Genomic DNA, 12,665 nt, shown 5'->3' on the forward strand with positions numbered 1-12,665 from the left:
TTAAAAACTATATGCCTAGGGGCACCTGGGTGGCTCAGTCAGTTGGGTGTCCGACTTCGGCTCAGGTTCTGTGCTGACAGCTCAGAGCCTGAAGCCTGCTTCAGATTCTGTGTCTCCCCCTTCTCTTCTCCTCCCCTGCTTGCACTCTGTTTCTCTCTCACAAAAATAAATCAACACTAAAAAAAAATTAAAAAAATTTTTTTAACTATATGCCTCATACCCCAAACAATAGAATACCTAGGAATAAATTTATTCAAGGAGGTTAAAGACCTGTACTTTGAAAACAAACACTGATGAAAGAAATTCAAGATGACACAAAGAAATGGAAAGACATTTCATGTTCATGGGCTGGAAGAACAAATATTGTTAAAATATCTATACTACTCAAAGCAAGACTTAATGGAATCCCTATCAAAACACCAACAGCAATTTTCACAGAACTAGAACAAACAATCCTAAATTTTGTATCGAATCACAAAGGATCCTAAATGGCCAAAGCAAACTTGAAAAAGAAAAACAAAACGGGAGATAACACAATTCTAGACTTCAAGTTGTATTACAAAGTTGGAGTGATCAAAACAGTATGGTTCTGGCACAAATATAGACACCTAAATCAATGAACAGAATAGAAAACCCAGAAATAAATCCACAACTATGTGGTCAATTAATCTTTGACAAAAGAGGCAAGAATATGCAACAAGAAAAAGACAGTGTCTTTAACAAATGGTGTTGGGAAACTGTACAGCTACATGCAAAAGTATGAAACTGAACCCCTTTCTTACACCATATGCAGAAATAAACTCAAAATGGAGTAAAGACCTAAAGGTGAGACCCGAAACCATAAAAATCCTAGAAGAGAGTACAGGTAATAATTTCTCTGACACTGGCTATAGCAACATCTTTCTAGATAGATCTCCCAAGGCAAGGGAAACAAAAGCAAAAATAAACTATTGGGACTATATCAAAATGAAAAGCTTCTGTACAGCAAAGGAAACAATCAACAAAACTAAATGACAAACTCCTGAATGGGAAACGATATTTGCAAATGACATATCTGATAAAGGGTTAGCATCCAAAATCTATGAAGAACATATAAGACTGAACACCAAAAAACCAAATAATCCAATTAAATGGGCAGAAGACATGAAGAGACATTTCTCCAAAGAAGACGTATAGATGGCCAACAGACACATGAAAAGATGCTCAACATTAATCATCAGGGAAATGTAAATCAGAACTACAATGAGATATCACTTCACATCTGTCAGAATGACTAAAATAAAAAACACAAGAAACAACAAATGTTGACAAAGATGTAGAGAAAAAGAAACCTTCATGCACTACTGGTGGGAGTGCAAACTGAGGCAGCCACTGTGGAAGACAGTATGGAGGTTCCTCAAAAAGGTAAAAATAGGACTACTGTATGACCCATTACTCGCAGTACTGGGTAGTTACTGAGAACATATAAAAGCACTAATTCAAAGGGATACATGCACCCCTATGTTTACTGCAACATTCTTTACAATACCCAAATTATGGCAGCAGTCCCAGTGTCCACCAACAGATGAATGGATAAAGAAGGGGTGGTATATGTATGTGTGTGTACATATATATACATATATATGTACACACACATACACACGCGCGCACACACACACACACACAATGGAATATTAGTCAGTCATAAACAAGAATGAAATTTGCCATTTGCAATAACATGGACGGAGCTAGAGAGTATAATGCTAAGTGAAATAAGTCAGAGAAGGACAAATACCATATGATTTCACTCAAGTGTGGAATTTATGAAAACAAATAAAGGGAAAAAAGAGAGAGACAAAGTAAAAAATGGAATCTTAACCTTAGAGAACAAACTGATGGTCAGCAGAGGGGAGGTGGGTGGGAGGATGGGTGAAATAGGTGATGGGGATTAAAGAGTACACTTATCATGATGAGCGCAGAGTAATGTATAGAATTGTTGAATTATTATATTGTACACTTGAAACTAATATAACACTGTATGTTAACTATACTGGAATTAGAACAAAAAACTTAATAATAAAAAATAAAAACTATATACCTCAAAAAATTAAACTAGACCAGAATCAACAAATCTTACAGAGCACAGGAAAGATAACAAGAGAAAACATCTATTTTCTGAAGAGCAAAACAAACCTCTTTTCTTTAAAAAAAAATTTTTTTTTTAATGTTTATTTATTTTGGAGAGAGAGAGAGACAGAGTGTGATCAGTGAAGGGGCAGATAGAGAGGGAGACACAGAACTGGAAGTGGGCTCCAGGCTCCAGGCTGTCAGCACAGAGCCCGTCTCAGGGCTTGAACTCACGAACTGTGAGATCATGACCCGAGTTGAAGTCAGAGGCTTAACCAACTGAGCCACCCAGATGCCCCAGAACAAACGTCTTTTCATTTTAAAAAGAAGAGAAAAAGTTAAACTATTTTGTATCATATGAGTTCTTTGGTCTTACAAATAAATAGTGTTCAGAATGTTGTAGAGTCTGATTCTTAACATATTAAAAAAAATTTATTTTTAAGTTTTATTTATTTATTTATTTATTTATTTATTTGTTTATTTATTTATTTAGAGCGAGCATGAGCAGGGGAGGGGCAGAGAGAGGGAGAGAGAATCCCAAGCAGGCTCCGTGTTGTTAGTACAGAGCCTGACACAAGGCTCAAACCCATTAACCGAGAGATCATGACCTGAGCTGAAGTCAGATGCCCAGCTGAACTGTGAAATCCCGACCTGAGCCAAAATCAATTCAGATGCTTAATCATCTGAGTCACCCAGGCACCCCTGATTCTTAACATATTTTATTCTTTAAGTAGTAAAAATACTAAAATAATTTAAATTAAGTGGGTCTATAGTCTCTGAACCACACCTTTGACATGTTGTTCCTGAACACACTTAGAAAACACTCACTTTAAAATTTCTTAAAAAAAATTTTTTTTTGAACGTTTATTTCTGAGAGTCAGAACATGAGTGGGGGAAGGGCAAGAGAGAGGGAGGTACAGAATTTGAAACAGGCTCTAGGCTCTGAGCTGTCAGCACAGAGCCCGATGTGGGGCTCGAACCCATGAACTGTGAGATCATGACCAGAGCCAAAGTCTGACACCCAACTGACCGAGCCACCCAAGCTCCCCTCACTTTAAACTTTCTTTTTTTTTTTTTTTTAAATTTTTTTTTTTTAACGTTTATTTATTTTTGAGACAGAGAGAGACAGAGCATGAACGGGGGAGGGGCAGAGAGAGAGGGAGACACAGAATCGGAAGCAGGCTCCAGGCTCTGAGCCATCAGCCCAGAGCCTGAGGCGGGGCTCGAACTCCCGGACCGCGAGATCGTGACCTGAGCCGAAGTCGGATGCTTAACCGACTGAGCCACCCAGGCGCCCCTCACTTTAAACTTTCTAAACATGTTGCTGAGATGTGAAATAGGTATGCAAATTAACCTATGGATATAGTATAGCTCTCATATAGTTTCCTCTTTTTCTTTCCTATCTCTGTTCACTCTCTCACACCTCATCCCACAGATAGGGTAAAAAATTATGGTGGATCAATTAATTATGGCAACCAATAGAGGTCCCAGGGCAACCCCTCAAAATGGCTCTGGACAAACTGGAATGCTAACAAGGCAAAGGCCACAAGGCAACCAAAATCAATTTAACCAATTTTTAATGGACACCTCCTATATATGAGATACTATGCAAGGAGATATAACATGATGAATGAGATACAATATCTATACTCAAATACTTTATAATCTAGTAATGGGATGAAACAGCTATGCTGGTAACTCTAAATCCTATCAAAGGAATAGGCAAGATATGAATAAAGGAAAATTCACCTTTAGCCTAAAAGAAAGGGAAGAATTTAAATCAATGGGTCTTTTCATAAAGTGCGTAAGACACATGGCATGTACTCTAGTACTTTCCTGAAACCCCATTATAATAAAAATATAGGGTTTTTAGAAAAGAAGATGTATACCTACAAGGATGAAGAGAATAGGAAAGCAAACAACAGACATAAAATTTACAAGTTAAGGGGGTGCTTTGGCCGGCTCAGTTGGTAGAGCATGAGACTCTTGATCTCAGGGTTGTAAGTTCGAGCCCCATGTTGGGTGTAGAGATTACTTAAAATAAAATCTAAAAAAAATTAGTATGTTAGGAAAAAAAGAGGAACTAATAAGGAATTTAGGACCAGAAAAATCTGATTTCTAAGTAGATTATGTATCTATAATTCTAGATATTCTATATATATCTATAATTCTACATATTTAGTTATATATATAATTCTATACATATATCTATAATTTTATATAGAATAAAAATATGTATCTATATATAAACACATATATATCTATAATATACATATATTCTATATATTTCTAGACATATAGAAAGCAAAGATCCAGCCTTGATTTATACTACAGAATCTTAAAAAGGCTTATATTTGGTGGTACTGGGCATTTCTGGGTGAAGGAGTACAGACAAATGCTAAAAATAAGGTAATTTGGTTGAAAGTCAGTTTTAGAAGCACCCAGACCCCTATACACCTCTGCCCTGCCCCAGCAACAGAGGTTTATTCTCTGCAAAGGATAAAATGCAAAGGTGTCTGGGTCAGGGGATATCAGGACTAGCTGAAAAAAAGGCTAATGTACTGAAAACAAGGGAAGTAAGGAAATAACGCAGACAGGATGCTGTGAATCCCTCATGTCTCAATTCTTTTCCTCTATCCCTCAGTCCCCAGGATGTTGTTTGCCATTTAGTAAGGAGACTGGAAAGGTTTTCTCCGGGCAATCAGACCAGCCCAAGAGGAAAGATCTTAAGCTACTTTATCAGATATTCCCCAACTAATTAACTACCCAAACAAGATCACTCAACAGTGAAGCCCACAGTGCTCAGAATCCCCACCTAAGTGCTGAGAAATACAACCAGCCTTTTTGTTTCTCACTTTCAAGTATGAACAGACAACCAAGGATTCTTAGACTTCTGAGGAAAGTCCTGTCAAAAAAGACCAAACACAAACTACAACAAAACAAAACACAGAGACAGCCTTAAAGGGTGGATGGATTTCAACAGATACTATAAAAAATAGTCCTACAATTCCTTTCTGTTGATCTTAGGGCCTCTCAAACACAACAATTATCTTTAGCATCAAGGAAGGAAACTGTGAAGTTTGCCAATAAAACGGTATAAAAACAGCTTTCTGCCATTGGGTTACTAATAGCCACCGAAGCCATAAGCTGGGAAAGTATGTGGGATGGGCATGCATCCACATATACTCCTTTGAAAAGTAAGGGGTAAAAATCTTTTAAAATGTAAATAAATGCTTTTTTTTTTTTTAAGTTCATTTATTTAGAGAGAGGGAGAGCATGCACATGGGCAGGGGAGGGGCAGAGAGAGACAGGGAGAGAGAGAATCCCAAGCAGGCTCTGTGAGGTCAGCACAGCACCCCATTTGGGCCTCAACCTCACAAAATGAAATCATGACCTGAGCTGAAATCAAGTCAGATACTTAACCAACTGAGCCACTTGGGCACCCCGTAAATGTTTTATATAACTTTATCATCTTCTTTAAAAAAATAATAATAAAGTACTTGGTTGTCCATTTATAAACTATGATTCTCAGAGGTCCTGATTTTTATTTCTTATTAAAAAAAATTTTTTTAATGTTTATTTTTGACAGAGAATGAGCACGTGAATGGGGGAGGGGCAGAGAGAAAAGGGTGCAGAGGATCCCAAGCAGCCTCTGCTGACAGCAGAGAGCCCAATGTGGGGTTCGAACTCATAAACCATGAGATCACGACCTGAACTGACGTCAGACACTTAACCAACTAAGCCACCCAGGTGCTCCAGAGGTCCTAATTTTTAAATCTCAATTTCCAATTAAATCGACACTACTGTTAATTATGTGATTCTTATTATCCAAGAGCAATGTGTTTTCGTTCACTAAATATGGGATAGTGAGAACAACCCATGAATTTTTTTACTGGACAATAAATTTACTTTAATCATTTGTCTATTTCTAAGATGAGAAAGAGACAGAGAGAGAGAGAAAAAAGAAAGTTTGGAAGGAGGAAGACCATGAAAAAATTTCCTTCAGTAAGAAAGGGGAAGACTAGACCTCAATTGTACTGAGATGTCTTTCAACATCAGATTGCCCTTAACACCAGAGAGCCTTCGATGCTCAATATTTCCCTGCATTGCCACTAGAAGTATAAGATTGTCAGTCAAAGGGTAAGAATTACTGCATTAAGCAAAAAACTTCCTTTCCCCCTTTTGGTTATCTTTGCCCTTACATACAGAAAAAGAGAAAATTTCTGTTGTAGCCCAACCCAGGGCATCATTCCCCTTGAACTGCCATTCTGTGGCATCCACAAAGCCTCCTGAAAGCTTAGAAAAAGAAGATAAAGAACTGAGAGCATTAATTTTTTTGCTTACTTTCAACATAAGAGTTTAATTAAATACACTTCTGACCAACATCTAGAGGTTCAAAAATGCTACCAAAACTGTACTAAAGTGGAGATGAAAGAGATTAAGAAAAAAAATTCCACTTTCTAATAACACTGGGGAGGAAGAGAAATAGGAGTGGAAGATAATTATAATTACATTCATCTTTATTAATGTTTTAAAATATTAAGTCAACTCCACCTATTTCTACACAACAGCAACCAAGAATAGATTCAAAAAGATTTTCTAACTCCAATTCAGAAGAAACTTGGCTAAATTATGGTATAAGATAGACAACAGAAATATACATATACATATTTAATTTTTAATGTTTATTTATTTTTGAGAGAGAGAGAGAGAGAGAGAGAGCGAGCAGGGGAAGTGCAAAGAGAGAGAGACACACACACACACACACACACACAGAATCTGAAGCAGGCTCCAGGCTCTAAGCTGTCAGCACAGAGCCCGACGCAGGGCTTGAACTCACGGACCGCGAGATCATGACCTAAGCCGAAGTCAGACGCTTAACTGACTGAACCACCCAGGCGCCCCTATAACAGAATGTATATTTAAAAGGATACCTTTAATACAGCTTAGGAAACACAGTCAATGGTACTGTAATAGTGCTGTGTGGGGACAGGTGGTACCTATGCTCATGGTGAGCACAGAATAATGTACAGACTTGTCAACCACCATGTTGTACACCTGAAACTAATGTAACACTTTGTGTCAATTGTCCCTCATAAATAAATAAATAAATAAATAAATAAATAAATAAATAAATAAATGGGTACCTTTATTCTGTCAGTGAACTGGTATTTTTTAATAACCATTTCCTGCAACTGGCAAAAATCTCCATTCAATTCTACTCCATATAGCTGCAGTGCTGAACTGTAAAGATAACCCTGAAAAAGATGAAGACACACTGTGATGCAAATGAATTAACTGTGAGTTCATTTCTACCTAAAATTTAAAAAATCAAACTTAAAAAAAATGGAATTCAATAAAGTAAAAATAAAATGAAAGATAAATAATAACTTGTAGTGTATGTAAAACTTACAACTTCAAGAACTTAAAGACTCTTACTGATCAAGACCTTGATTGTAGTTTATTAATTTCTATTATTTAAAAGCAATCATGTTTTGAAAGATTGATCTCTTCTTACTCTTCTTGATAAAACCGTGCATTCAACAAAGTTGGAAGTAAGAAAAGTGATCACATACAGATTCTCTGTTTAATACCCTATTTCTGTAATTTCTTGGAAAGTTTTATCAGGGGAAATCAAGAAAGGAGTTAACCCGTGGGGAATATAATGGAAAATCATGCACAGTCTGACACTAGAGGAAGGTGGCTGGAGATGTGTCCTGTTGGGCTTAGGGAAGTCAGTCTGATGTCTGCAATCTGCCAAAGATAATTGACCAATCAGTCAACAAGAACAATCAAGAAGTGACTAGATATTATAACGTATCCATTTTTGGTTGCAATAACAAAAAAAATAATATGGAAGGAAAGGCAAATCATATTCTGAGTATCATTTTACATCAACTAACACCCATGCATAAACCAGATTTGTATTCACAGCTCATGATGGATTTTTAGAATATGTTCAACAGAACGCATGTAGGTATTCAAAAATTTGTTGAATCGGTAACCATATTAATATGGAGAAAAATGACAATATGTTTAAATTTATTGACGCTGCCACATACCTGCACAGCCAGATTTCTTTCAGCTATATACTCTTCCAACAAATCAGAAAATGGACACGAGTGGAGCAAATATGGTAAACAATCATAACCTCTAATGTTCTCCAAACAAAACCATCTGACAATCTGTATTTTCTACTACAGATATCATTACTAATTATAGAATGTAAGTCTTAACACTAAAACATAAACTAAGCACTAAAGAGTTAACTTTCTGATTAGAGCAGCAACGGATGCTGGGAACTGATGGTGCCTGTTTCTGGTATGAGTCTCTACTGCTGTTGGCCACATGTTTTAACAAGTCTGCTAATGACAACCAGAAACCACATTTAAGTTTTTTGATAAAACCATTTAAGAACATTAGAAATACTCGTGATTTGAATTTTTTTTAAAAAGCCACCTTGAAGTGATACTTCAGAAACAAATGTCTCCGTTCAAACTTGAATCACAGAAAATTGGAGCAAGATGTGTCCTTGGATATCATTTAGTTAGCTTATTTACAGGTGAGAAGCTTGAGGCCAGGGTGTTAAGTGACTTGGTTATGGCCATATGCAATTTCCTAGGTTAGGTAAATTTTATAAAAGTTTTAATAAAAGCTCTTACCAAACCTCAGTCCATCAGTAGTGATGGGCAAAACAGCAAAGTGTTATGAGGGTCACCTGCTTCTGTTTTGTTGCTATTCCTTCATTTGTGTCACAGAGACAAACTAGTAAAGGATATCAGAGAGCTGGCCTTTGAAATTCCAAGTCCAGTATACTATTTTAACCTCATTATTCTGTTACTCTAATAAATAAAGCCAAGCTGTCACCTTGGATGGTGGCAGGCAAAATTGTCGCTAGCAGGAGAAGAAAGTATTTTCCAAATGTTGAGTGTGTCCACAAGCTGGACTTTACCCCATAAAGGACTGTGCCAAGCCTGGAGCCAACGTCAACCAAGACCTTTCCCGACAGATCAGGGAGGACATGATGATAAATGAACTTCAATTCCATGAGGGAGAAGGAATGAGAAATAAATCCTGGAGAATTAGAACAGAATAAACATCAAATTGTACTTGGGTATTAAACATTCTCTTCTGTATTTCTAATTCTTTTAACCATATTTATAAAGCGTATTTCTTTTTTCTTTTTTTTACTGTTATTTTTTAATGTTTTAATTATTTTTGAAGGGGAGAGAGAGACAAAGCATGAGCAGGGGAAGAGCAGAGAGAGAGGGAGACACAGAATTCGAAGCAGGCTCCAGGCTCTGAGCTGTCAGCACAAAGCCTGATGAGGAGCTTGAACTCACGAACTGTGAGATCATGACCTGAGCCAAAGTTGGACGCTTAACCGACTGAACCACCCAGGTACCCCTCTTTTGTAATTTTTTAAAATGTTTATTTTTGAGAGAGAGAGAGAGAGAGAGAGAAAGAAAGAGGGAAGGAGGAAGGGAGGGGCAGAGAGAGATGGAGACACAGAATCTGAAGCAGGCTCCAGGCTCTGAGCTGTCAGCACAGAGCCCGATGTGGGGTGCGAACCCACAAATGGTGAGATTATGATCTGAGCTGAAGTTGGATGCCCAATAGATTGAGCCACCCAGGTGCCCCTATAAAGCATATTTCATGTTTTTCTCTTCATCAACAAAGGCCATTCAGAGGTTATTTAGAAAAAATTAATGTGATAATTTTGTACTCATTCACTCTGAGCTGTATTAGAGAAGAATAAACATGAAGTCTCTGACATTTAGGGAACAGCTACTTAGCAACCTGTCCCTAACCCTGTGCCCCTCACTTCCTTGTCCTTGGTTTTTCCCTTCTTTTCCCTAGGACTCTTATTCTGTGGGATGCTTCCTAACTCCCATACCATCTGGCTTTCTCCCCTTATCCCAGAACAACCACAGAACAGCCACACACTACTGCATAGAACACACACTATCAAATGAATGACCATCTCTGGAGTTGTGCAGTGTGGCAGCCCTGACCAACCTAAAATGTGTTCTGGAGTGCAGGAGGAGGCTGGTATGAGGGGAGGCGAAGATATTCCCATAAATTATTTTCATTTCTGAGTTTAATTGCTACAATTTTTTAACTGCTACAAGCCTCCTAGCTCATCTCACTCCATTGTTTGTGTAATCAAGTATCTGGAAGAGCCTGAGTATATTTTTTAAAGACTTACTATATTATGTTCTACATAATATAATGGTAGGAAGGGGAGATACTTTGGCTGTAAGTAATAGATGGTGGCAAAGAAAATGGGAAGCAGGCAGGCTAATCCCTTGGAAGAAAATAAAGCGTTTGACCACTACTATCCTTTTCTGCCTAGAATCCTCATCCTCACTACCCTCTTTGTAACATTAGTGCTTCTGCCTTGGGTTACAGAGTCATTATTAGTGTCTTACAGCTAGACAAGCCCCTTTTCATAGGAGAGTTCCACAAGATGATAGTTTTTTCAGATTCACTGTAGTTATATGGGCTGGCCTGTACACCTAGTCACTATTTACAACCTGATTTCTATGGGAAAATGCATGTATTTTCCCACAAAATGCTTTGTAATTTTCAAATTTCTATGTGTCAAACATATCTCTTCTTTAGACTTCTGCAAATCAGATCTGATACGGTATTATAGTTGTAATTCACTTTTTAGTTTTCCTTTTATGGTTCTTATCCAAGTCCTTTTCTATTCTTGAATTTTAACTATCTCAAATGGAAATTGTGAGTACTATCTAAAAATAGAATCTTAAGTAAATCAGGGAAGTTTAATTCCCCATTATAATATAGATACAATACATTTGTATTAGCAGCACATTACAAATTTGGTAGTAGTCAACTTTTGACAATGATATTATCTGAGATCAGTAATATCAACACAAGATTACTTACCTGGAGGGGTAGGCCACTATAAGCAATAACTAAATCTAAGTGACCAGGAAGATTGAAATAGCATGTCTAAAGCAACAGCCTAGATGATCATATCCAATTTGAACAAAGAGTATATTAACAGAAGAGTTAGCATATTAGCAGCATGGGGTTAGTCTAGCTTCCCATTTGAGACGTAAGTGTTGCATCTTAGGGGCAGAGAGGCAAGAGACTTTCTGTCACTAGAGCTGTACTCTCTTATGGACTGGAGATGTTTCACTAGGTCAAATCATGGCCTGAATAAACTCTTTCTCAAGATCATCTTTTTAAGAAAAAATAAAAAAAAAAAGTTTTTTTGATGTTTATTTTTGAGAGAGAGAGAGAGAATGTGAGTGGGGAAGGGGCAGAGAGTGAGAGGGAGACACAGAATCCAAAGCAGGGTCCAGGCTCTGAGCTGTCAGCACAGAGCCCAATGCAGGGCTTGAACCCATGAACCATAAGATCATGACTTGAGCTGAAGTTGGACACTTGATCGATTGAGCCACCCAGGTGCCCCTAAAATTTTTTTAAAATGTTTATTTACATTTGAGAGAGAGAGAGAGAGAGGGGGGGGGGGGGCAGAGAGACACAAGGGGAGACAGAATCCAAAGCAGGCTCCAGGCTCTGAGCTGTCAGCACAGAGCCCCATGAGGGGCTCGAACTCATGAACGGTGAGATCATGACCTGAGTCAAAGTTGAATGCTTAATCAACTGTGACACCCAGGTGCTCCCAAGATATCTATCTCTGTCCTCTGAATCCATGCCCATCCAACAATATCTGGTTACTATCTTTTTTTTTTTAATGTTTGTTTATTTCTGAGGGAGAGAGAGAGACAGAGAGAGCGCAAGGAAGAGACAGAGAGAGAGAGAGAGAGGGAGACATAGAACTCGAAGGAGGCTCCAGGCTTTGAGCTGTCAGCACAGAGCCCGATGTGGGGCTGAAACTCGTGAACTGTGATATCATGACCTTAGCCGAATTTGGACGCCCAACCAACTGAGCCACCCAGGTGCCCCTATCTGACTTCTCAAGTAGATGCTTTTATAAGAACATTTCAGCCCCCCTGCAGTTATAGTTCTCATTGTAAATGAATTAACATTATGGTTTATCTATGAATTTCTTGTGAGTTTGGAAAGTATAAGTTGGTTTCCCTGTACTCAGTTATTTCTGATTAGTTTCTGGACCTGAAAAGTCACTTCTGTGAAAAGCAGAGAGATCCTCCCTGGAGGCATAAAGTGGCCTAACTTTCCTGGGTAAGATTTCTATTTCGCCTCCCTAAACCTTAATAATTGCTAATGGCTACGTTGGAGGTTGGCCTTTTCCTTTCAAAAACCATTGAATGCCTTGGTCAAGAGTTTGCATACTTGGGCAACCGGGTGGCTTAGTTGATTAAGCGTCTGATTCTTGATTCGGCTCAGGTCATGGTCTCACAGTTGGTGGGATCGAGCCCCACGTCAGGCTCTGTGCTGACAGTGTGAAGCCTGCTTGGGATTCTCTCTCTCCCTCTGACCCACCCCTGCTCGCAAGTGCTCTCTCAAAAATAAATAAACTTAAAATAAAATTAATTAAAAAAAAGAATTTGTATTCTCATGAAATGTAAAGAAAAGACACAAAATCATCAGTTTGCATAGTT

The 12,665-nt window shown here is 38.0% G+C and overlaps 1 protein-coding gene across 2 annotated transcripts in view; it reads right to left on the minus strand.

Annotated features, from left to right (window-relative positions):
• Positions 1 to 12,665, minus strand: part of LOC122222460 — a 42,150-nt gene that overhangs the window by 6,665 nt on the left and 22,820 nt on the right. For both annotated transcript variants that reach the window (XM_042942980.1, XM_042942979.1), the window contains exons 4-5: positions 9,059 to 9,180; positions 7,254 to 7,364 (exon numbers count right to left, since the gene is read on the minus strand). In XM_042942980.1, the coding sequence (XP_042798914.1) occupies positions 7,254 to 7,364; positions 9,059 to 9,180 (233 nt within the window). The remainder of the gene's footprint in view (positions 1 to 7,253; positions 7,365 to 9,058; positions 9,181 to 12,665) is intronic.

This window comes from Panthera leo, chromosome B3, assembly GCF_018350215.1.
Source record: "Panthera leo isolate Ple1 chromosome B3, P.leo_Ple1_pat1.1, whole genome shotgun sequence".
Classification (NCBI taxonomy): Eukaryota; Metazoa; Chordata; class Mammalia; order Carnivora; family Felidae; genus Panthera; species Panthera leo.